Source organism: Nothoprocta perdicaria, unplaced genomic scaffold (genome assembly GCF_003342845.1).
Source record: "Nothoprocta perdicaria isolate Ctin4 unplaced genomic scaffold, notPer1 scaffold_22, whole genome shotgun sequence".
In the NCBI taxonomy this organism is placed as follows: Eukaryota; Metazoa; Chordata; class Aves; order Tinamiformes; family Tinamidae; genus Nothoprocta; species Nothoprocta perdicaria.
In genome coordinates this window covers 2,715,911-2,740,939 of record NW_020455415.1, presented here as the reverse complement: position 1 = coordinate 2,740,939, position 25,029 = coordinate 2,715,911, and the positions used below count along the sequence as shown (strand labels likewise).

Sequence of the window (25,029 nt, the reverse complement as noted above, 5' to 3'; positions counted from 1 at the left end):
TAAAATATTTTGAGAAAAGGACTCTCATGTATAACTATTTAAAGATGTTTTCATAATATAAAGTGACTTGTTCAGCACTTCTACCTTTTGTACTGGAATTTTTCAAGCCAGTCAGGTCAGAAATCAGTAACTAACTGATTGTATTGGGCAATTCCTGTCAAACTGACAAAAATATGCAGAGTCTGCAGAGATGAGCATAAAAGAACACGAAGAAATGCTTAGAAGCACCTTTGAACACGCAAGGTGTGAAAAGCTTGGCTCAGCAGGTGCAAAGATTTTAAAATAAATACGCCTAAAATATTTCACATCTCAACAAGCAAGCACATAGGCTCTCGTGGACAAGTGAGAGCAGCTGAGCCTGTAAGCCCACCACACRAGGACAGTATGTTAGCTGGTGCCCAGAGGATGGTGCTACTATAGGCACACTCAGAGGTCTTATAYGCAGACCATAAGGATTAAGTCTTGTTCAAAGATGCATCCTAGAAGATCTTTTGCACCAGGAACATTACCCTAATTGCTAGAGTTCTTGCATTTGTAACTGAAAAACATCCTTTCCTCAATAAGAGGGTAAGTGTTGACACAGCAGCTGAAGAATAGAAACAGATCTTCACAGACCTTATGGGCTCTACCTGGAAGCAAAGCCTGACTCTGCATTGATAACTAGATCTTACTGCTTCTCTACATGCTTTTAGATTATTTTATAGTATCACTAATAATCTTGCTTGTGTACATGATTTTCAGGGAAATCACAAATATTTATGACGCCATATGAATAATACACCATCCAGGGACCAAAACAGCACACTCATTCAGGCTTTCTGCAAAACATCTAAGAGTAATACCATAGAATCAGCACAGTCAGGCACCAAGCTTCTAAAAATAACCGTTATCTAACCCCAATTTGCAATGCCTAAATATAATTCCACTTATAATGCAGTAGCATATGGTGGCACTAAGCATCTCTGAGGCAGACTGTCACAATCCTCAATCATTTATGCACAGAAGTGGAGGCAATCAGGTTTCCCAGTTACTCTTCTGCTCAGAAACCACCCCATGCTCTCTCCTCGCCACCCGGAGCAGCAGTACCATACCTGTACTAACACGGCTCTCTGCATTGCAGGGGTGCAGGGACTGGAACTGCTGCCGGAGCCCATCCTAGCGTGCGGGGTGGCTTCGTGCCCCAACACCGCTGCCCACTGCAGAGAAGGCTGGATGCCCTCGCTCTTCTTTTTGCGGTCCTCAGCCTGAGGATGAGAGAAGAAAGTTGCACATTCAACCCCAGTCTTCATGGCCTGGACATTCTCCGAGAGCAGCGCCAAGCTGGATGGGCCTCCTTGTCAGTGAGAGGGCAGCCCTGGCACCATAGGTGCCAATATTGTCTCTCGATCTGCAGCTCTACCCTGTTCATCAGCCTTCTGCAGCAGGCCTCAATACCACCCATGCAAGGAAAAGGGGCACCAGATGCCCTTCAACTGCAGCCTGCCTTTTTCTTCCTGGCCATCCCATTTGCTACAGACCGGGATTTTAAGTAGGAGGAATCATCCTTCCCTGTTCACTTATTTTTATAACATTCAGCCCATTTTGCCATGCATTTATTACTTCTACAACAGCGATATCACTGCAAGTGGCTTTCCTGCTTAAAGCGCTTTTAAGGCTCTGTTGTTGAGTGTCTTAACTGCACTAGACAAAAGTTTGAGGAAAATGATCTAGACGGAATACAGGTCCTTTCATTTCCTGAGGGCTCTGCAAATTACAGAATCTTTATCCCAGGGTTTTAACCTCACTGTTCTTTCTCGTTTCATTCAACATAACTAATTCTCATTCTCTAGTATAAATCTTAAGCACATCCTGTGATTCARCAGTCCAGAGGCAGTTCTACCCAGCAAGCTAGAGATTAATGCTATCTCACATCCAGGTCTCTGTCTGGATGGGCATTTGTAATGGTATCTCTCACTGCATCTGCATGTCTGTGCCTATGTCAGGAAGTTAAGCACACTCTCAACACAGCCAAGGAACCTGCTGAGAAGACAGAAAATAAATCCTTTTAGTCTCACAGACCTTGATTGGAAGAGAGACTTAYAACAACATGCAACCACAGCCAAATACCAAGAAATCCTAGCCCTAGTGAACTCAGTGGTTATATTACTCTTGAGGCCATGTTTAGACAACTCCTAACACTGGAGGCAGAATTTCACCACAAGCAAGAAAGAAAATGGAAAAAAAAAAGAGCAGTCTTACATTGCTGGAAAGAACTTAGCTGGTACATCTGTGTGTCCAAAGGGCCCTTGCCTGCAGTATGTGATAGCTTAATGCGAGCTCCTTCAGCCTGTCCTTTGGGCTCCCAGCACTGCCTCCAGCTGCCACCCAGGCACCAAGGCACTGACCTAGCGCACATCCAGCCTGAGCTGAGAGTCCTTCCCCGTGGCTCCCACGCCAGCTGATCAGACATGGTGCAGCATGTGGCCTACGACTGCTTATGGCAGGGAAGACCCGCTCTGACCTGCCCTAAAGAGCACAAGTRCAAAAGCACAGATGAGCAACTCCCAAAAGAAGGTCCTGTGGCTCCAACTTGCACARACTTGAGGTTTGGAAGGGAAGGGATGTGTTGGGTTTTTGGATTTCTTTTTTCTTTCTTTCTGATGTCTCAACACTAATCCTGAACAGTTTTCATATAGCAATAAACAGCCCTACACATGCCATAGTTATGCAAAGAACACCCTCGAGGAGGGCAGGCTACCTCCATCAATGTATAGGTCTCTACAACAGAGAAACTGGCATCTCTTCAAGCATTTGGCATCTTTTTATTAAAAAAYGGGAAGGATTAGTACTAACAGGATCAAATTCACTGAGTTATCTATGATCAGTCATGGTCAACATTTTTAAAYGTTTCTGAATCCTTGTGAACAACTATGAGTGCTGACATAGTTTCAAAGTCTCAAATTTCAACCAAAGAATGCAGTGCTTTTCCACTAATTACAATTTTAGTGGAAGAACTTCCAAAAAGTTTTGAGATTATATAAAGGATGTTTTAAAAGAATTTGTCCACAAAACCAGAGTATATTATGGGAGCCGTAGRAACAACCACATAGCGCTGTGAACCTGAAGGGCAGGAAGGACTCTTAAGACTCCACGATTTTCCTTTTGTTTATATACTGCTTCCAAATGAGCCTAACCTATCTGCAACTAGCTATATTTTAATCTCACCCACAAATTAAAAGTTAATAGTGACTACATACAAAACATTCCATAATGCATTTAATTCTTCTGTCATTTACAATATATGCCATAACTAGAAATGAGCATCTGAGCTGACATTTTGTGGTTCTTTTGTCTTCTAGCTACAAGGAAGAAAAGAAAGTTAAATGAACTTCTCCCATAGACCCTTGGCCCATCTCCACCCCTGGCCCAAGGCCTAGCAAGGAAGCCATTTCTATTGGCTTTTCTTAGTGCATATTTAGCCTAAGAGGATTGCTTCTCTATCCAGTCCCTACTCAYTCCCTAGCTGGAATAAGATATAACCAGAAAACAAAGTTAAACAAAACCTGACCCCTTCCTAGTTGTATAAATAATGGTTTCAAAAAAAGCTAATTTAARTTTTTTTGTAATGATTTGTTTAATCAGTCAGTACAATAAACTTCAGAGTTAAGGTATTCATTACCCAGTTAAGTTGTACTTCAAACAGAATTAGAGAGTCTCTTGTTCTCACAAGACAGCTACTCTAACAAGAGACTTGACATCTTTTGTCTTGTGATTTCCTATCACTGCTTAACTTAGCACTGTTTGCAGATTCTATTCAGTTATTAAAATGCATAATTTCAACAACTGGGGCAAAACAATCAACTGTTTAACTGTTCATTAATATAGAAATTTTCACCTTGTAGATCTGGTTGCAAAGCATGCACACAAATTGCCACCAAGAACAGAAGATGAGAGACTTGCCTAGAGACTTTAGCAAGACACATTAATAAGCAGCACGCTGCATTTCTTCTACGCACATCTATGTATAGTCTCTCCCAAAAGCCTTTTTTTGGGGTATTTTAGGCAGGTACTTTGCTATGAAGCACTAATACACCTAACATTCTAGGAACACACAGCTACCTCCTAGGAGGGACCTGCAAGCTGTCTTTTGCTTAGGAAAACAGCAGTCCCATCAGCTGCGGAACTACACTCACAAGTTGGAGAGATATATAAGTAGTAAAAAAGTACACTCGGAACTGAGAGTTAAGATATGTGAAATGGACTCCTAGCTGTTCACAATACAGTAACAGTGGGCTGAGCAAGCCTGGGACAAAATGCTGTTTTGGATGAGACAGTACCTCCTTGCTTGTACTGCCTGCYGGAGAATGTGCTGCTGCAACTGAACCCTTGGGAGGCTCCTTCTTCTTCTGCTTGTGGTCATGCTGAAGAGACAGCAGCTGCGTCTGATCTTTGGGGAGCGTTCGATGCACCTTCTTGTTGTGCTGCTGCTGCTGCATGTCTTCCAGCTTTTTCTAAAAGTAAAGAAAAAGCGTCGAGCTTCAAAGGGAGAAATCTCTTGGAGGACAAACAAGTCTACTGGAAATACTGGCTCAGTTATTTTAAAGGAGAAAAGTGAGCAGAATTTCAGCAGGGACTGAAGAGCCAGACTCCTAAGCAATAGGGAACACAAAATGACCCCAAACAGATCTTGTTGGGCTTCTGAAAGACAAGCTTGACACAACAGCTTGACTTTTTTGTTTTTACCCTCCTCAATCACAGCAGAAAATCATGTTTTATTCTTCACCTTTCTTAAAAGCAGAGGGCCTTATCAAGCACTCTACACTTCTATCTGATTACAAATCCATTTGTGTGCTGAAATAGTAGGAAAACAATGTGGCCAGAGTAACTTGACGACAAGACTTCAGCACTCACGTTCATTTTTGAAAGAGATGCTCCTGGTTATAACTCAGAGACAAAGCAGAGATACTGGAGGTTTAAGCTCAAGTTGAACTGATGCTGGAAGCATTCAGTATAAAGATGTTTTAAATCAAACTGAAGCAACTGAAGACCAGCGCAGTGAGGAGAAACAACAGGGATGAAAGTACCATACTCATGGGAGAGGAAGTGCCACTGCTGTAGATAAGAGCGTGACTCAGTAACAGGCAAGTAATTCAAAGGAAGGGTTGGGGGGAGAACAAGAGGCAGTAAATACATTTTTAAAAATCCCCCTCTGGTCTGTGACTCAGAGGACGGGAATATGCTCAGGTAATGGAGAACACCACCAGCTACAGGAATGGCTGTCAATAAACACTCAGTTTATACCTGCTTCTTTTCTGATCTTCCTTGGCCCTCCACCACGCACTGCTCATCTTCCACAGTCCTTTTGTCCTCCGCCCGCTGAACAGCCTTAACCTCTGGCCACCTCTGCTCACACTCCTGCTGCCTCCGGAGCTCCTGCTCTCGCCTTTGATGCTGGATAAGGGCCAGGAAACAAGGGTGCTCATGCTTTATTTCTGTACCCACTTTATGCTGGTACGCGTTAACCACACGGTCCTTTTCCTGATACACACTCAGCACTAGGGGATACCTCATACCCACCAGAGCAAGAGCAGACAGTCACAAACTGCCACCACAATGGCTGTCAAATGTAAAAACCTTTGCCCTTTTSGCAGCCAAAACCATTAATTTCAGTGGATGCAGGAATTTTATGTGGTGGCTGGCAGCTAATCTAGTGACAAATACCTTCCTGTCATTTTGAGAAGGAAGAGTTTCACCAAACTCCCCCAGTTTTGYTGGAGCAGCATTAGACCTCACCAACACCAGTTTTGTGGGGTTTGTCCATGCTGGAACATCATCAGATGCTCAGGATAAGCGACATGCCTGTGATTTAGTGTCTGTAACAGCACAGGGTATCAGGCAGCTAAGGCGGCAGCTATCCTGTAACACCTTTAAAAGATGCATGGCCAGGACTGTGATCAAAAGGACAGATTCAGAATTGGGCAGTGCACATGAGAAAGAAAATGGGATTTCTCATGTCATCAGCCTGGATCTCCACCACAGAGCACGCTTCAATGAAACACTCTTGTGATCTGCTCCCAAAGATCCAGGCAAGCTGACAATAGGGACAGAGACCTTTTAAAATCATTTAACATCACTGCATCCAGAAGTGACAAGAGTTCTCCCAAGGCTAAGGACTGCAGTACAGGTTGCACTGGCAGCTTAGCACAGCCCGCTTGCCCTTCAAAGCCTTCTTTCTATCAACACATTTTTCTTATTTGAGAGGGGATGTGGAATRACAATATAAGCCAGTGCCTACATCTTCCAGCCGCCTCCTCTGCTCTTTCTGCTGCTCGATTCGCTTCTGCCGCTCGGTCAGCAGCTGCTTCTTGTATTTCTCCTGGTCCTTCAGCTGCTGCTGCTGGCAATGAGGGTCAGAGCGGTTTTTGTTCTCTTGCTGTAGCCGCAGAAATTCCCGACGGAGAGTTGACTCTCCCGGGAGATTAACTATGGAGCTGAAACAAAAGGAAAGTTTCTATATGACTAAACATAACATTAAAGCAGAGTACAATGCGCACTGGGAATTCCTTGCTGTCTTGTGTTAGCAAATTAAAATGTTCCGACAAATCTCCAGWGTGTTGGCAATACATCTGCATTTACTGTGCTACAAACCAGCCTGAAGCTGATTGTTGGCTCCTTCATTTTACATTTTCCTCCCTACTGCAGGGAAAGCAGTTTATTACTGACATCTTACACTCAGCAGTTATACTCAATAGCTACAAAACAGTTAAAGCAATGGAGGAAATGCAGGAGATGAGGGATTGAGGGTAAGTTGTGAGAGCCAATCTGAGGAGAGCTGCCTGCAAGAACAGCTTAGCTAGGCAAATTTTATATTCCAGCAAAAAAATTCACCTTGGCTCTCCTTCATCTTCATTCAGCTCATCATCTTCCTCCTCACTTCCACTGTAATCATAGTCTGTCTCTTCTAAAAAAAGAGAACAACATGTAAACGCCAGGGACGGATGGTGTCATTTACAGACATTTAGCTTGAACTTCAAACTTTCCTTCCGAGCTACATGCAGCTCACAGGAGTTTAGGAGCCACAGGTTGCACAAGGAGGCTAAGGGGATATAGTATAAAATATCAAGTAATACAGAACCCAGCTCAGCTAACGTTTCAGTGGGCAGCCCCTCTATGCACCCCATCTAAAATTGCTACTCTGTGAATGGATACCAGTGTTTTGTGAATCTAACCCATTTTCATAATGTGAACTAAATTAAACCTGCAGAAAAATCCAACTTCCATAACAACACTAGCAGAGAAAGGCAATATAAGTCCCSTATGTCCCATCTTGATTTAATTCTGGAGGAGCCTCTCTGCTACTGTATACCTGTTYTATGGGTGAGGCCTTCAGTAAACCCAGATTAAAAACAACACTTTTCAAATCTAAATATAACTATCTAGCATTAGCTGATCATGATTATTACGTTTTTCCCTTTAAGTGCATTTGTGAAAACCTCTGATAAGTTGCCTTTCCTTTCAAATGTGTTTTGAGAGCTTAAAGCCATCATTGTGTTTACTATTATTATTTGAGTCAGGAAATCTGCACTGCAAACAGCAGTTCCATTTCAGATAACAATAGTACAGTTGACAAATCTATACTTAAAGAGTTTATACATTACTCCCCAACTTTTTAGGGCTTTCCAGGTTTGCCCTTACAGTCAATCTTCACAGCACCTCTCCTGCAGGTATCATATAGACTAAGCGAAGAGGGCGAGAGAGGGCAGGAAAAACAAGGGGTCAAGAGGCTATGGCTCCTTCTYCACTTTGCACAGCAATTAGTGGGCAGTGTGCAGGCATTTATACCACTCCAATATCGCTTCTCCCAGGCTCTGCTCTGAATAATAAGGCTAGCGTTTGCAGCAAACTCAGATGCTTCCTTCTCCTTCAGCTGCCCTATAAGGCAGATGACTCATTATACCCATTTGTACCTCGCTGCAACTCGGAGGCCTTCTCAAGGCCTCCTTCGTGCACTCTACCACAAAAAGCTTTTCTGTCCTCAAAGATCTCACGAGCTAAAATTACACAGAGRTGCAGTAGGTAAATTAAGGGGACAGAGGGTAGATGGATGAACTAAGAGACTAGGAAAGGCTTGCTCAACACTATTTAGACATTCAAAAGATTAAAGGCATTGGTTTTCCTTGGACTCCCCGATCACATTAGCATTAAGGTTATTTTTGGTGAAATCAGTATCAGGCAGGCTCCAAAGACTTCAGCATTTAAACACCATTAATATCTGGGTTTGACAAAATGATTTTCAACGTGCCCCCGCCACCATCAACACCAGTATTTATTTTAGTAACATCCACCTTGTCCTTAGCTGCCAAAACTAGGAAGAGGGCCCACTGCCTGCATGCTTTTTATGTCTTTTTTTGCCCCTTTACCCTTTTCTCCTCTTTTCTTCCTGGTCCTGTCCAGGTGGTCTTTCAGCATGATGCGCACTTGCCGTTCATTCTGCATGTCTCGGATGAAGGAATGCTTAAGCAAGGTCTCYGTGGACGGACGGTGCAAGTAATTTTTAACAAGGCAGCTTTCAACAAAGTTAAGGAATTTCTTTGACCTGAAAAAGTTAGAAAAATAGGAGAAAATAAATGTCCTTTTCCTCCTGAGTGCCTGGGACTATCCCCAAATGACCCACAGCACCAGATTTGCATGGGTTCCTTCTGCACTGGATGCAGTGCTGAAAATGGAGAGAACTCCACACAAGCCCCATTTCAACGCAATTTACACTAGTTTCAATATAATCACAATCTGGCCAATAATGACAACTCTTTCGAAAAGTACCCCTATCGTTCCAGTGGCCAAAATTTTCCTTGTATTTCAAGTTTAAAAGAGAAATTAACTCTCCTTATGCTACAATGACTACCCTTAACCCCCCAAAGTCACTAAGTGTTCTGACAAAACACTGACCCCAGACAGTCCCATCTAAGCCTTGTCCCTGGCTACATTTCAGGCACCCACGCCAGTCTAGCCACTGAATTGCCTGCAATGCCCAAGTTAGAAACAACCAGGTTTCTTCCCAAAGGTGACCTAATGTGCACAAGCAGCCTACCCAGCACCACAAACAGTGTAGGAAAAACCCTGCAGCTCAGAGCAGGACTGGACAAGATCAGGGTCCCTGGAGCTCAAAAATCCTCCTAAGCCCACAGYTGCAAGAGCACACTTGGCACTTCTTTTTACCATTTTCTGGATTTCAGTTTTGGAGGTGGGTTCCGGGGGATGAGGAAGAGCGCTCGCATGGGGTGCATGTCACACAGGGCTGCAAGAGAAGAGAAACCACAAGCCATTAAAGAGGAGGTGCCACCTCCATCACATGCCTCCCACTTCTTCAATCCCACCAGGGCAGGTCCTGCCCTTTGCAAACGACCCCAGGCTCAGCACRCCTCACACATGCCCTCTCCATCCCACGTGCTGCAGCCAATAAAGACTCAGGGTGCAAGAACTCATTCGTGACAATACATTGGTATTGCCAATTAACAAAGATTTAGTCAAAAGAAAGCAAGCTAGTTGCTGCATGACAAGAACAACTGCAATTTTCCTTGTATTTTTTTATATCTATAAGGCTTCAGTGGGTTATGAGAAACCTCACCTCTTGTATATAAAAGAATATTTTTACCTTAATAAACCTAAATCTAATATAGCTATGTGCTACAGCTTACTAAATTTGGGGTCAAAACACATAGCTATCTTACTATGCTATAAACCTTATCTGATTTATGGTTCAGATAAATAACCTAAACGTTAACCAACATCAGTGCCTGTGGCACTGACAGGGCCTCCCTCCTGGGGTGACAACAGTGTCTGCTGCCAAACCAGGGCAATCTCAGACTGAAGACGTGGTTATGGACCCAAGCGAGTCCGTGAGCAAATAAAAAGGACAAATCAAGACATCCTCAGAGGAAAAAACCTAACCGTTGGGCCTAGCTTCCCCCACTGCTTTAGTTTTTAGWCTTAAAAAATAATAAAAAAAAGTCTTTCATGTCAAATATTTCTGCTTATACATCAATCACTTCTGCTTATCTGAATCCATATGCAGTGATGTACAAAGTGACACTAATCAGGGCTCTAGGAAAAACTTGTCATTTCCCTAAGAAGTGAAGGCAAAGCATGAAAATGCAAAGCCAAGACTTGAGGGGTAGAGGAAAGCAAAGGCACACAAGGGAGAAAGTCACAGACTATTTGGAAAGATACAGCCAGAGCTTGGAATATCTGCGTGTTAGCCAAGCACAAGCTATTTYAATACAGCACGTGCTCAGGATGCTTAGAAATGCCCCATTCCCCAATCCCACAGGGCTTACGAGGAGCTCCTTCAGCCATTTCAATCGCAGTGATTCCCAGGGACCACAGGTCACTCTGCAGGGAAAGAAACAGCACACATGGCAACTAGCAGCATTTAAGTTTTGCTTTGTTTTTAACTATTATTACGTTTTCCTAAATTTCTTCTGGATCATGTCATTCTTACACTAAAGTGACCTATATTCTACTCCCTCCCTCTCCCTACTGAATTTTTGGGAAATGTGCTAATAGTCCAAAGCTTTCCTTTTCATTTCCCATGTAACACAGAAGAGCTGGTTCACCATTTAAGCAGCAGGATGCAAATTGCACCTTCTTACCTTGAAGAACAAAAGAATATAGCAGGCACTGTTTGAAAATACAATATTAGGCTAGTAAACCTTGTCACAAGGCAGTGAGATAGAACCTCCCTTGCACCCTTGCTCCAGGTCAGTAAAAGTCTCGTCTTAATGCTTATTTCAGAGCAGTTAATACTGAGTTTCTACACTGATAGAGTAGAAATCACCATCAGGTCCAAGGTCTGACTTTTTCCTATCTACAGTCTCCATGTTTTTGAGCACATGAAAGGAAAGTGCAATTGGGTAGTCAGGTTTATGCCTTAATATACATGAGCTCAGTCATCCTAGGCTGGAGTTTCCTTCAGGAGCTTCCCTGGATGCCAAGGGCCACGCTTTGGTTACAGAAGGTTAACTGGGACTACTACAAGTGATGGAAAATCTTCACAGGCATCATCTGATTGCTCACCTGCATCACTTCTCTGTTTCTGGGTCTAAATGTAGCCAGATGAAAGACACATGACCAAATAAACACATGTGGTTTCTCTAAAATTACCTTTTGAGAGAGACACACTGGTAGATAGAAGGCAAGTCTTCAAAAATTAAAAGTGAGTTATCACCCATCCACCATGAAGATGTATTATATTGCATAAATATGACCGTATATATGACAATGATGGCTCATATCAGATTTGACTCCCTATAACATTACCAGCAGAGCCTTCTCAGTCCAGCTGCTCTGAAATGCTTTAAGGAAGCTGAAAAACAGTTTATTTTATAGTTTGGGGAAGAATCTGAGAACAAAACTGGTAGAAATTAATAGATTCAGAATATTACTTGTAATTAATCAAAGCAGAGAAAGTCTTCTAAAGAAACGTGACAAGAATGACTGTCACATGGAAGTACTCTGAGAAAAATGGGAGGAACAAGCAGGTTACAGAGGATTTGGCTTGGGATTTCAAAGTGTGAGGCACAATCAGATGAAATGGAAAAATGATAGCTGTGCCTGTAAAGGTCCACCTCTATAGAGGTACATAGGCATATCTCTTTTTACTCGTTTGTTATCATTTTTATCATTTTGTGCCCATTGGAGGTGGGTCAGAAAGATTTTACAAAGACAGACACAAAGAACAGCTTCCTTCTGCTCTTCTCATCATATCCATTGTAAATTTATATTAAGAAAAAGGCCAGAACCTTGCCACGTTCTCAGTCACAGCACTGTCCACATGAGCCCTTCCAAAGCCCTCTGTTGATCAGTTTAAACTACTACTTGTGGTATTCATTCAGAAGCAGAGATCAAGACAAATGCAGGTAGATGAACCATGCTCATTATTCAAGGCAAGGAAACCTCAAAAATTAAGGGTGCATATTCCCTAATGCTTGTGTAGTTTGAAAAGAAGACATTCTGGGGAAAAAAAAAGAAAACAGAAGAGGACAGAGAATGAAGAGATTCATTTCTTGAGGCTTCTGCATAGATTTATATGGTATGAAAAATAAAATAAAATCCAAGAACATTCTTTGGTCATGACTGCCATTCACACAGCGTAACTTCACGCTGCCAATGCAGCACAAAAGATCTTAACAACTGAGAATCGCAGCCTCTGGTTCCATAGAAAATGGAAGTTTTCTGAAACCACAATTAGAATTAAAGATTCAAAGTGGTAACAAAGCATCCAAAGTAAGAGAAGGTCTGGAGAGAACAGCTGCCCAGAAAGTCATCCCTGGAAAACAGCTCGCATGGTGAACGTAGACCGACGACACTCCTAGGAATAGGCCAGAGGACAAAGAATACTTAAGTCCCTTTAGAGAAACATTAGCATATCATAACAGGTAGGAGAAGAACCAGAAAGACTTTGTAGAGCTGCCATTGGCATGCAGGTTGTGGAACACTAGGTCACCTCATAAGGATACAGAAACTATTTCCTGGMCACTCATAAAGAGCAAAAAGCAGCTCAGGGACTCCTTAACCAGTGCAGCCATAAGGATATAAAATAACAGATAGGGCAGATTTATTTACTTGATCTTTTCTGCACAGAAGAYGGCAATGAAGACTAGGCTGCACTAGAAGAGTGATGCCAGTAGGTCGAGAGGAGATTCTTCCTCCTGCTTGGCACTGGCCATTGGGAATGCTGAACCCAGGACCGGGCTCCCCAGCATGTGAAAAGCAAAGAGGAACTGGAACAAGCCCAGTAAAGGGTCACAAAGATGATTAAGGGACCGGAGCTGAGAGGTTCCAGGCTATGAGCAGGAACTGTGCGTCCTGGAAGGGAGATGAAGCCTAGAGGTGCTGGCCACCCTCAGCCGCCCTGCACTGTGAACAACTAGAAGTCATTCTGGGATGGGAAACCTGTTAGTTAAAATGCTCATACATGAGTGCCATGATACAAAATATTGCCAGCTAACTCRGGATTTACAGCTGAATACAGGGTAAAACAGCTCTGAGGAATGCAGCACCCAGCCAAACTAGCCTTATTCTTAAGTGTTCTTCCTAAGTTTACCTTTTCTCTTCCATTCTGACCAGCAATCTCCTTATATCAGAATATTGCATTTTTTCATTGAATGGGAGCTCACAGATGCGCATTTCACATATTAACAATTCACTAAGGTAGTCATAGTGAAACTCCACTCTTAGAAAAAGAAAAGGAGAAAACAAAAAGCAACCACCCACACACTACAAATACTTCTATTTGCACAGTTGCAATGCTATCGCAGTTTAAAAGGAAGGAAGTTTGAACTTCGAGTTCAGTTATTGAAAAGGACTTGAGCAGCAACCTGCAAGCTTTGCCACCCTCTGCAGAGCTGTAGTGCTTACTCTGTAATCATACGTGGAGTCTGGGTTCTCCTCACAAGCAATGACCTCGGGTGCCATCCAATATGGAGTTCCAATAAATGTATTTCTCCTCCCAATAGTCCTATCCAGTTGGGCACTTACACCAAAATCCACTGAAAAACCAAGCAGAGATTAAAAAAACAAAAATGAATAAACAGTTGCATCCATGTAAAGTTTGCCCAGTTACTTTCAGACTTTTTAGATACCAGACCCTTGGGGTACAAGACATATCTGAGTTTCCACAGTTCATGATGTCCAGCAGCTGAAATATAACTGGCTTTTGCTCTTTGACAGAAGAGAAACTACATGGTAAACCTAGCAGTCAGGTTACAGCTGATACGAACTATTCTACAAAGGTATTACAGAGCAAGTTATGCTTTGTCTAAATAATACACTGAGGAGAACTTCAGATCTTTATCTATTATCTGAAAGGAAAAACAACACTCAGGAACACGAGAAAATTGAAAGTGGCTAATTAGGCCATTTGTTAAAGTGGGAAAAAATTCTCCYATCATTGCCACCTGGTTCTGAATTGCTTTGAAGAACTCCTTCCTTGAAGGTTTTACATTGAAGCCATCTTAGAGCAGCCTGAATCATATTAGCTTATTCAGCCCTTAGGCTTATTATAACCAGAGTTGTGTTGTGCTCTTTGTGCTCAAAAGAYGTTACTTGCTCTTCAGGAGCGTAGAGCAAGATCTGTTTTCTTTGGATACGAGGAGGGCCCACACAACCAATAATTATGTGATTTTAGTTTTCTTTGAACAAACCTCTAGAATACGCTAGTTGGATCTACTGGGAACGGCATGAGTGCTATTCATGGAGAAGACAAAAATAACAGGGAAAGGAAAGGACAGGAAGGGGATCAGCACTACTGTTACCATCAAGGAGCCAATCTTCTCACCTTCGCTTCTTCAGTGTCGATCATCTACATAAAATGATTATTTGTACTACCATAATTTAACGTGCCTGTTTATCAGATCTTCTCTAATAATAGGGTGGACCTGATTCTTGGAATCATTATGCTTCCAAACAGAAATGTGGGAGTGAAATGCCACTATATCGAGGACCTCTAGGCTTTCAAGCTTCTTTAAGACACATTTGAGCTAAATCTCTCTGGTAACACTTCTTTTGTTGTTGTTGTGTTGTTAATGGTAAATCTGTTTCATCTTTATCCATTTAAACTCAGAGCTAGAAAGGTTCAGTTCTTCAACACGTGAAGCGCAGTGGCACTAATAACTAAAACAAATGGCAAACACACAGACACACACACCGACAATTTAGTTTTGAGACAAAACTAGTAAAAGTTGATACATAAAGAGACTACAGACAAAATCCTCCCTCCATTGAACTCCCTTTGATGTCAGTGAAGCCAAGATTTCATCATAAATTAAATCATAATGAGATTTCAAGTACTATTTTGCTTTGCTCCAGCCAAGTGTCTTACTCTACATCTACAGGAAACTTTTTGTTGTTGTTTCTCTCAAACTCTACAGTGATTTCCTTCAGTTAAAGAAATGAGAGAGGGTGTAAGGAACATCCAAAATGAGAGGTGCTCAGCTTGAGGTGCTCTTTAAATCACTGCCAGTCATTCTCTGCAATGACTGATATGACAGATAGACACCCCAAGGGAGACACATACTCAATTGCGGTCTTAAAAAGTTAGAAGTTGTCAACATCGACATGCCAAAGCTAGAAAAAGGAAATGAGTAAACTCTCAAGCATTCTTGGGAGATGACTTTTAGTAACTGCTACTTTTCAGTGATAGCCCCTGCACATGAGTAATATCACATTAGAGCCTTAGCATTTATTGTCAGATTTATGAAAATCTCCTAAAACCACTTCCCTTGCAGAAATGATGAACAGAATTTATTCCCAAACATTTTTTTTTCCTTTTTCCTCTAAAGTCATGTTGAGTGAAAGGACAAGAAAATCTCTGTATGCAGTGGGCTGGCTGTGAAGACCTGCTGGTGCTGTGACCTGTCAGCCAGCTCCTATGTTTGGCTCCCCAGGAGCAGCAGTGTTCCTGGCATGCTGTGAGTGACAACCTTGCAGAACATGTCATGTCTTTTAGCCCTGTCTACATGACAGCCACCTCTTAGCACAAATCATTAACACTACTTGACACAGCTAATGCCTTCGGCTACTGAAGGTTCTTTCCAAGACAAGACAGAAGTTTTAAAATTTTAATGTCCAGGTTTCTAACAAGCATTTAGGGAAACTTACCCAGCTTTACTTCTGCATTTTCCGTGAGCAGAACATTCTGTCCTTTAATATCCCGATGGATGACATGATGGGCATGAAGATGTGCTAAGCCCTGAAAGAAAAACAGACTTTCGTCTTTCCTCCTGTCACTGCAATAAGCTCAGCACTGTTGCCGTTTTACATTTTTAMCCTCCTCAGACTTCATTCATGGGGAAAGTTTTTTAGATATGCTAAGTACCATCACCATGGCAAGGATGGCAACCACAGCCCTCATCCTCTTCTCTTTCATCCCCAGTATGACAGTAGTGAAGCACCTCTGACACCAAATGTGAAGAGAACGAGATTCCAATATTTTATACTCAAGTTTCAGAATCAAAGGATGCCTCTTTATACTATGTGTACATAGCAGATGCACATATATAGAACATAGATAGAGAGAGAATAATGGAGAATGCTCTGTATGGGGTATGGAGTTAGCAGGTGCCTGGCCACAGCCAAGTTCTGCATGTGGCAAACTTCTAATTGTATTCAATGGTTAACAGACAATACACAGTTCATGTCAGAACCTGGTTTTGAACGTAGCAATTATTACCTTCATTCAACTAATATTTGCAATATTCTGGCATCTCCTCCCTTTTAAAATTATCCACAGTTAAACTATCACAGATATAATGGAACACAGTAAAATAATACATTATAATTATCACGGGGATGCTCTGCTCAGAATCTTTAGCTTCTCTAATACTAACGATGAYTTCCAACAGAGCTTCAGCCCAAATGTCAAATTTTCCAGAAGGAATCTGTTTCAATCCACATGTAATCAAGGCATTCTGTTTTCAAACAAAGAGGATTAAATCCAGTCTCTTCATCACACAAGCATGCTGTTACTGCTTTCAGTTACAAGGACATAAACAAGTTCTTACATCAATATAATTTTAATACAGGTATTACAGCCACACAAATAAAAGGATGGCAACCTAACCATCCCATTAAGAATGCCTGCCAGGAGAGCTCTCCCCATGATCTCCAGCTATATTTGCTATAACCTACAATCGAATGCTAAAGCCAGGCGAGATGGCTGATATTCTCTGTTGAGCACGTTTCTCATCTCTGCTGTTCCAGAAGCAGAGAATTTCAAGCATTAGTTTGGCATAACTCATTTAAACTACAGCTCCCAGAATACGCACTTATTTTACCATTATTTAAAAAAGAAGTAAAACTGCATTACAAGGAAGACAGATCAGCAGCTGTGTAATGGGTTTTGAATTTAGAATGAAAGGTTCCAACATTTTTTTTCCAGGCTAGTTCACTAGACTACACTTTCTTCTGAGCTTCAATTATATTATGAGTTATGTTTTCACAGAAGTCGCTCAGGAATTTGTACTTTCCAAGAAAAAAAAAAAAAAAAAAAAACCACTCCAAAGTCTGCATAGAGTGAAATATAGTCCCAAGAATTATCTTGGGGAATACTGCTGCAACATGGCTACCTTTAGGATTCTGGAATGCTGCCTAGTCAGCATTGCTCCTGATTGTGCAGAAAACTGGCCCTGAACCACACACATCAATGAATCATGATAAGAAGACTTTATACAGAGTGTATAGCTGGAGCGAAGAACACTAAGACCTAATGAAGTGGAAGACAGACTTGTAAATACGAGTGATTTATTTACCTTTGTAGATGGCCTGAATCTAGRCTTGTGAAAGAGTGGCTATTTGTCACAGGAAACCAGAGCCTATATGCTTTTCATACAGGGCATGGGATTGGCTAGGGAAATATGTGATATCAAGCAGCCATCGTGCTGGCTGATAAACCTTTGGGCCCTTCTGGACCCGAGGATCACAGCCCACGAGCCTCTTGCTTCAAAGCCTCAACATGACACTGCTCATTGGTGTCCTGTTAGTGACCGAAGGCTGGTGAACATCTCTTCTGTGGCAAATAAGCAACGACACTCTGCTGGTGTGACTCACCCTGAGAACCTCTCTGCAGATGTAGGCAATCCAGTCTTCCTTGAAGCAGTTCCCTTTTGTCTTCTTCACCAGGTCGGTCACAGAGCCRGCACCGCAATACTCCATGACCAGCTGCAGGGAAGGAAAGCGACACCTTTGCCTTGGCACACACAGGGCCCTGCTAGAGACACCACGGGCGTCACCTGTCCCCACACGAGCAAGGTGTGGCAAACCACAGGCCACCCTCCCAGAAGACAAGCAAAATAAAACTTCTCGTTTCCTGAATGACTCACATCGCTGAAAAAATAAAAACCTCAGTAGTGCTCCTCTCCTTTTATCGCTCCTCTCCTTTTCCTTCTAGAAATTACAAACTCRGGAAGAGAGGCAGTAACAGCACTGAAAATTATGGGATTTTTTTCTTTTCAAAATATCAAGCTTTTGCCCTTTTTTAGTTGCTGGAATTTATTTTTAATGGCTGCTAATTGCTGATAATATTGCAGGAAAAAAATGGAAAAGTATTTCACTGCTAATTTCTCTGCACTTTTTCTGCACACTTACCCAGAGCTGATCATCTTGGCCTGCTGGACTTTTCTTAACAAATGCACCATAATATGTAGCAATATTCCGGTGATGGGAGTATTTTTTTAACATATTTATCTCCAGCTTGATTTCATCTTCTTCATTCTGCAACAAAACAGAGCAGAACATTCACCAGAGCCACAGGATCTCCAAGAGCCAAGGCTGCCCAGGACAGCCAGGCCATCTCTGCTGCTTTTGAGGGTTTTCAAGACTCAGCTGCGCCTGGAAAGGCCTGATCAACCTGTCAGATCCCACAGCTGACCCTGGTTGAGTAAGAGGTTGGACTACAGACCTTCCCAGGCCCCATCTGGTCCAAATTATTCTATCATTCTAATGCAGTAACCAAAGAGCAGGGGCTTAAACAGGAGTCTGAATCACCTTGGTCCTTTGTCCTTAAAGAAGGAGTTGCTGAGGTTTGACCTAAGGATCAAAAACGTCCTGATGTGGCTAGAACAAACTCATATTCTTCCTTCCCAGGGCCTAGATGGGACCTACAACTCCCCACTTAGGGTTTCTGTATGCAATAATTTAGTCGTGGAGAGACTAACCACATTTAAGCACCAATGAGAGCTTTCTAACACTCCATTACTTAAATACTTGGGAAAGCACTTAGCACACATCAGCCAATTCATCTTCCCAGGCCCACGGAGGGTCCTGCTCGAGGAAACCAAAGCCAAGAAAGAAGCGACTGGCCACAAATCAACCTCCAGAGCTAGAGCAAGGTTAGGAGCTGCTCTTCCCTTGCTATGAGACTACTAGACCATGCAGTACTTTTCACCCTCTTCAAATTATGCCTGCAGTTAAGTCAGTGGCCGGCTGTGGCTGGCACATGTCACCCTAGACATCTCGTCCCAGAATCTCTTTTCTGCTCGCTGATTTTTCCTCCTGTTTTGTTTTAGCCTCCTCAGAGCAGACATTCTCTTTTGCCCAGTGCAGCACCCCATGCAATGAGATAAGAAGCAGCCAGAGGTGTGGGGTGCTCATGGAAATGCAAGTTATAATAATGATATTGTAGGGAACTGCTCCTTCTCAGAGGAGAGTACTCCCTGATTTAAGAGGTCCTCTCAGATCTAACCTTGCTGTGATATTGCCCAGAGAAATGACACACAACACTCAGTGAAATGCACATAGATTTCGCTCTCTCATTTGCTGCAAGATACCTGTGTTTAAGTTAAAARGACTAAGACAAAACTGACCATTACTTTCCCTTGCTGCAAAACACTCCAACCAGCGCTTTGYAGCTGAAGGAGGAAAAAAAACAGTGATCTGTAAGAAAGCAACAAGAATAGCCCAGACCCATAGGACATTTTTCTGCACTTCTCCACAATTTTCCAGCAGCTTTGCCATGAAAACAATCCTTTAACCATCACAACAGACTGCTCACAAAATCAGTGGCTTTGTCCTTTTTACCTAAACTAAAACAGTGAAGTTGGACAGGCAGGACACCAATTTCCCTCAAATGTTAATATATATGATATTTCTTATTAAATTCCATCAGAAAAAAAAAGCAAACACATCAGCCCAGAAAGGGCCAAAACCTTTCCCAGGAACATCAATCCCCAGGGAAAATGTTGCCAGACCAAAGGCTTAATTGTGTTACACTTTAGGAAATGGGAAATGTAAAATAACTCCACTTGAAGCAAAATCAGCTAATTCAGACTTTACAACAGCCCCTCTGTTGAACACGGGCTCTCAAGCTGCATACATTATATCAGATATTTCATTTGTCTTATGTTTGCAATTAAGGAGAAAGAAGGACCCTTAATCCTGGGCTTGATGGGGCCCTGGATGCTGAATGACTTAATTAGAGAGGGTAAAGAGGAGCCCAGTACAGCAGCTGGAGTCCCCCAGAGAAATCAGAGCTGACTCCCAGGCAGCATGCGGGAAGTCACCCATGAGCAAGGTCAGATTTTTCTGTGCTCGTGGCCTGGCCAGGACCAAAGGCAGCTGATGCTTTCTGGGAGGGGAAAGGGCTCTCCTTGCTTTGGAACTCCAGGCAGCTCCCATGCAAGAGAAAAGGGCAGCTAAGAGGAGGCAGAGAATAAGAACATAATCAGGTTTGAACACAAGGATCCTGTCACCGATATGGGTTTCAGCTAGCAGATCGTTAGGGAAGAATGGCAGAAAAATGGGCAAGCAAGGTAGGATTCCTTTCCCTGCTCCTGCAACTTTCCACTCCTCTTACTAGGGCTACAAAATCTGTTGAGTAACATTAGTCTTTGGTAAACATCTCCAAATTCCTGAAGATCTTTTCAGATCTTAAGGCTTTTTGCTTTGAACTCCATCCTCATGAACTTGCTCACTGGTTGTGCCAGACTTAAAAGCTCGCCCTCTGCATCCCCAACAGAGGCATTTGGAGCTTTCACACAGTTCCTCTTTGGGAGCTGGGAGATCTCGGCCCCTTCCTTCCTCAGGGCTGTCGCTCCCTCCTCTCCATCCTCTGTGCCGTTCACTGGATGGATTTTGGATCGACATGGGCATGGATCATATTGGAGTATTTTCTATTCCCCTGCAATCCTACTTTGGTGCTTTTCAGAGAACAAAGATATGCCTGTGCCTGCTGGAATAGCAGGCAGACACCTGTGCATCTGCAGGCAATAGCAAGCAGCAAGGCCACGTGTGCGGAGTGATCCCTTCCCAGGGGGAACCCTGCTCCTGTTGACATCCTTCCTTATTCACCCAGTAGGCTGGAACCTGCACAGCCACATAATCCTATGTCCTCCCAGTGCGCCAGTGAGTTTGKGAAGGACAACTCCACTCCAGATGAAAGCAGCAAGGCAGGAGCATGATTCAGAGCGACTGTCCCACGTTCCACATCTGTGTCAATATACGGTCACACTCAGGATTTGCACTTCTCAAAACCCTTCTCTTAGCGTTAGCATCAGCCACGCTTCCCAAGGGTCCCAAAGCCTACTCTTAAATCACGCTGCCTATGAGAGGAAACAAGCTCACAGATGTGCAGGTGCAAAAAGCTGTTTGCCTGCACAAGCCAAGGTGCTTCTGGGCACAGATGGCTGCATGTGCAAAGATGACAGGCTCGTGATCAAAGGCTGTTTTTGAAGATATGGGCCTAGCTGCTGACACTAGAAAGCCCAGGCGTCCGACCCAAAATGGAAACGTGAGCAGCGACCGATAACTCTGCACCGGGAGCCCCCTCAGCAACAGGGCAGCACTAATGACAAATTTCTCATTTAGATATTATCGTGGTATCTGGAAAGTCTGAAAGCAGATGCCAGGGACCAGTCTGTTGCAGAAGAGCTCGTTGATCACCCATTGCAGATCACACCCACCCGCAGCCTGAAAAAAGCAGCAAAAACTCAAGCTCTTTGCAAGGCCTCTGCTTGCTTGGCACCAAGAGACAACAGGAAGAGCAGCCTGCCTGGAGAAGCTCACGAGCACACATTGCCCTCAGCTCCACTTCACTGATTTCAAAGGGTTCCTGCCACCCCCTCCCGTAAGCCGCCACTGCAGCACTTCCTGACAGATGTCCAGAGGATCCCACAGTGACCACAGCATCCTGCTGCTGCTCTAAAGAAAGCAGCCCGGGGCCGCCGCTCCTGACAGCCAAGGGCAGATTTACTCAGCCCTTGGTGTGCCTCAGATCTCAGAGCTGAATAATCACAGCTGGCGCTGGGCACGGATTTTCTGATGAAATGATTTCTTGCTGGAAAAAAAACAAATGCAGATTTGGTGAAACAGAATCATCTGGCTGAAACACACCAGTTTTAATGAAAACTTAGCTGAAATTCTAAAGCTGTGTTTTCTGGTGAAATGTGGATGCTAGGGGAGAGAAACCCACTGCACAATATCCACAAGGTACCTCACATCCTGGAGTATGAGATATACCCTGGTTCAAACCCCTTTCCCCTTCAAGTTGGACACCACCAACCCTCCTACTGAGCAGCCTCCCAGGTGAGGGACAGAACCACAGAGCTGACACGGGGCTCTGTCAAACCTGCCCCCTGGAATTGCCCCACGTTGAGAAACAGTTTTACTGAAGGCCGGAATTGGAGGGATCTTCTTAGAGGGGATCCAAATCACAAGGTCATCCTAGGCTGGGTGCCTTTCAGCTCTTCTCTGCTTTTTCTGGACAGCAGTGATGAAAAAAAAGATTGCAATTGCCTTTTTCTTTTTAATCTTCCTATTTTCTACCACATGAAATTTTCACTCCCTACAAAAATTATTCCCTGTGCAGCACTAATCAAATCGCATAACCACCCAAAGATGCAAATGACCACAGCAGCTAAGAGCCTCCCACCTCACTCCAGCAGGTTTACTACGACACTTTCCATTTTGCACAGGCCAAGCACCTTGTGAGATGCTGCTCTCAGGTGCAATTTATATGCAGGACATTGCAGGCGAGGATTTCAATATTTTAAAGACCTTATTTAATGCCTCGAGCCAGTTTTTCAAGCCCAAAGGAACAGAAAATAACTTAAACCTGAGTGGACTAACAATGCAGAAGACATACTAAATGCTTGGGAGGCACTGAATTTATCATGCTGAATTTCTAGAGGTTTCTACTTTACAGTTAGGATCCACTGTAAAGCAGTTTCAGAACCTAGATGCAGGGAAGCAGGGAAAGGCTCTTCCTATCTAGAGGCAAGGAGCTGACGTTCAGAGATGGCCAGGACAGGCAGTGCATGCATTAGCTTGGGTCTGCAGGGCAGAAAYGCGCTGGGCAAGGGGAAAGCACCAGGGAAATCTCCCCCAGGTGGCTGCACCCACGTGCTCTCCATCCAACCCTTCAACCGTCACAGCTGYCTTCGTACGTGTGACACAACACGAAAACAGCAACTCTGTCACCACTGCTGCTCAGCCCTTGAGAAGGGGACAGGCTCCCCAGGGTGCTCTTGCCTCTGTAGTCTGGAAAGCAGCAGCAGAGCAAGCCTAAGCAGCAACCTGTGAGCCTACAGCTGCTTTGTGCTGCCCAAACCATGCAAAGCTGTCACTGCCAATCCCTGAATCTGGACCACCTGGTCACCTTCAATGCCAATTCTGCTTCCAAGCCAGCACAGGACAAGCAGGCTGTGTTAGGTACAGCAAAGAGAAGGAAGTTTTCCATGGGTCCCTTCTCACAGCTTTTCCTTCAGTTGTTTCATSAAGGACGGCACTGTCACTTGCCTTWACACTGCAGCCCTGAGGTGGCACCTTCGGCCATCCGTCAGACACTGCTGATCAGCAAGGCATAGGAACAGTCTCCATGAAGCTGCAGATCCATTCACGTCTCTGACAGGGTCTGTCCCTTCAACTCCTCTGTGAAAGCTCTCCAAGGAGCCGAGCGGGGACCTTACAAGAGGGTAGGTGTCCCCTGTTGCACTGCAATGTYCCCAAAACTCGAGACAAGGAAAACTTGGGTCCTCACCATGTTGCAGCAGCTAATGTGGCCTTAAGGAGGCAAGCTGCTTCGCTGCGCTCTTAAAGGGAGGAACAAAAATCAATACTTGGCAACTTTTTTGACATCGTGTTCTAACAGTGGCACCACTTTATAAATGTGAGCAGTGACAGTGCCAATTAAAGCGTCTCCTTTCCTCATCTGTCAAAAAACAATAAAAAAAAGCGCCTCACATTTGCATTTCTAGCATGTTGCAGCTCGCTAGCTGTCAGGGCAGCGGCTCCRCGGCACGGCTGGCATGCGAGGGCAGAGGATGTGATGACACACAGCAGGGGCAGTMAGAACTACAGGAAACCTTTTACTTGCTATCTCTGGAAACAGATAATCAGTGAGAGACAAGCAGGAAGCGACTTCTCCCCTTCATTATTACACACTAGCAGCCCTTGCAGAAGTGCAATCCTGACTTTGCCATCTTTGCTCACTTATGAGCAAAAACAAACAATCTGGTTGTACTAACACCTCCCGACACTTCAAAAAACAAGAACCAGTTCTCAGCAGCCAGAATTTATACTACTGGATCATCTTTCAGAACCATCTACAGTGCCATGATCTCTCTTCTGGACTGCAGCATTTTTGTTTGTTTTGCACTTACCTCAGTCACATTCATCACTTTGATTGCTGCTAGCTGCCCGGTCTTAACATGCCGACCCTGTTAAAATAACAAAATACTGTCGGTAAAACAGGTATTCACACTGTATGAGGAGTAGCACATTTTCAAGGTAGATTTGAGTACTGGCTTTCAAAAGCACATCAGGAACCATCTTGTGGAGCAGAATTCCTATGGTGAAGATTGCTAACGTGCCCACGGCTTTACCATGTTCTGAAGTTCTTGGGCTGAATTTCTCTTTTAGCACAAGCAAAGGAGAAAYGTCAGCAACATTCTGTTTTCAAAGCATGATGTGGAACTAGTTTATGGGTCTCCATTCAGCTCCCATTCAGCAGCTGCCACCTCACAAACATCCTCTTCTGCAAAGTCTCAGCCCAGGCCCAGGAGCCAGACCCAGCCAGGATGACCTCCTTGTCCTGGGATCCAGCACTGCAAAGCACTGAGGGAACAGGGCGTCCTGCAGCTGGCATTCTCCCCACCACCCCATCCACTCTGTTCTAGCCCATCTCAAGGAGAAAGTCATGAGCTTCAGGACTTCAGTCTGACAACTTCTATGTAGTCACTAAGAAACTAAAGCTGTGCCTATTTTTTTCCAAGGCTTTCTACTATGAAAGGCTCCGCTTTAAATACTTTTGTTGCAGCTGAGTTACCTATGGCTCAACTACCTCCTGAAACGCGTGCAGAGACTTTACACTTGAAACGAGTCTTCTACAACGGTGAGGAGAAACTCACGTAGGGTGGATGCATACCTGCACCTCACTCACAAAATGCCCACACCCCAAGATCATTGTTAAACAACTGATAACGGGTAATTTTAGAGTATGCAAGTGGCTAGTTTTTGAAGATAAAGTCCTCAAAAGAGAGGAAATAAAGCCATCAGAAGAGC

At 43.7% G+C, this 25,029-nt stretch overlaps 1 protein-coding gene across 4 annotated transcripts in view; it reads right to left on the bottom strand.

The window, feature by feature from the left end:
• NRK (Nik related kinase) overlaps nucleotides 1-25,029 on the bottom strand; it is an 89,751-nt gene that overhangs the window by 31,433 nt on the left and 33,289 nt on the right. For all 4 annotated transcript variants that reach the window (XM_026038956.1, XM_026038958.1, XM_026038957.1 and 1 more), the window contains 13 exons: nucleotides 24,129-24,185; nucleotides 18,121-18,246; nucleotides 17,584-17,694; nucleotides 15,637-15,727; nucleotides 13,396-13,526; nucleotides 10,314-10,368; nucleotides 9,196-9,274; nucleotides 8,400-8,575; nucleotides 6,868-6,940; nucleotides 6,275-6,470; nucleotides 5,281-5,430; nucleotides 4,317-4,490; nucleotides 1,092-1,244 (listed from right to left, as the gene is read on the bottom strand). In XM_026038956.1, the coding sequence (XP_025894741.1) occupies nucleotides 1,092-1,244; nucleotides 4,317-4,490; nucleotides 5,281-5,430; nucleotides 6,275-6,470; nucleotides 6,868-6,940; nucleotides 8,400-8,575; nucleotides 9,196-9,274; nucleotides 10,314-10,368; nucleotides 13,396-13,526; nucleotides 15,637-15,727; nucleotides 17,584-17,694; nucleotides 18,121-18,246; nucleotides 24,129-24,143 (1,530 nt within the window). In that variant the 5' untranslated portion in view covers nucleotides 24,144-24,185. The remainder of the gene's footprint in view (nucleotides 1-1,091; nucleotides 1,245-4,316; nucleotides 4,491-5,280; nucleotides 5,431-6,274; nucleotides 6,471-6,867; nucleotides 6,941-8,399; nucleotides 8,576-9,195; nucleotides 9,275-10,313; nucleotides 10,369-13,395; nucleotides 13,527-15,636; nucleotides 15,728-17,583; nucleotides 17,695-18,120; nucleotides 18,247-24,128; nucleotides 24,186-25,029) is intronic.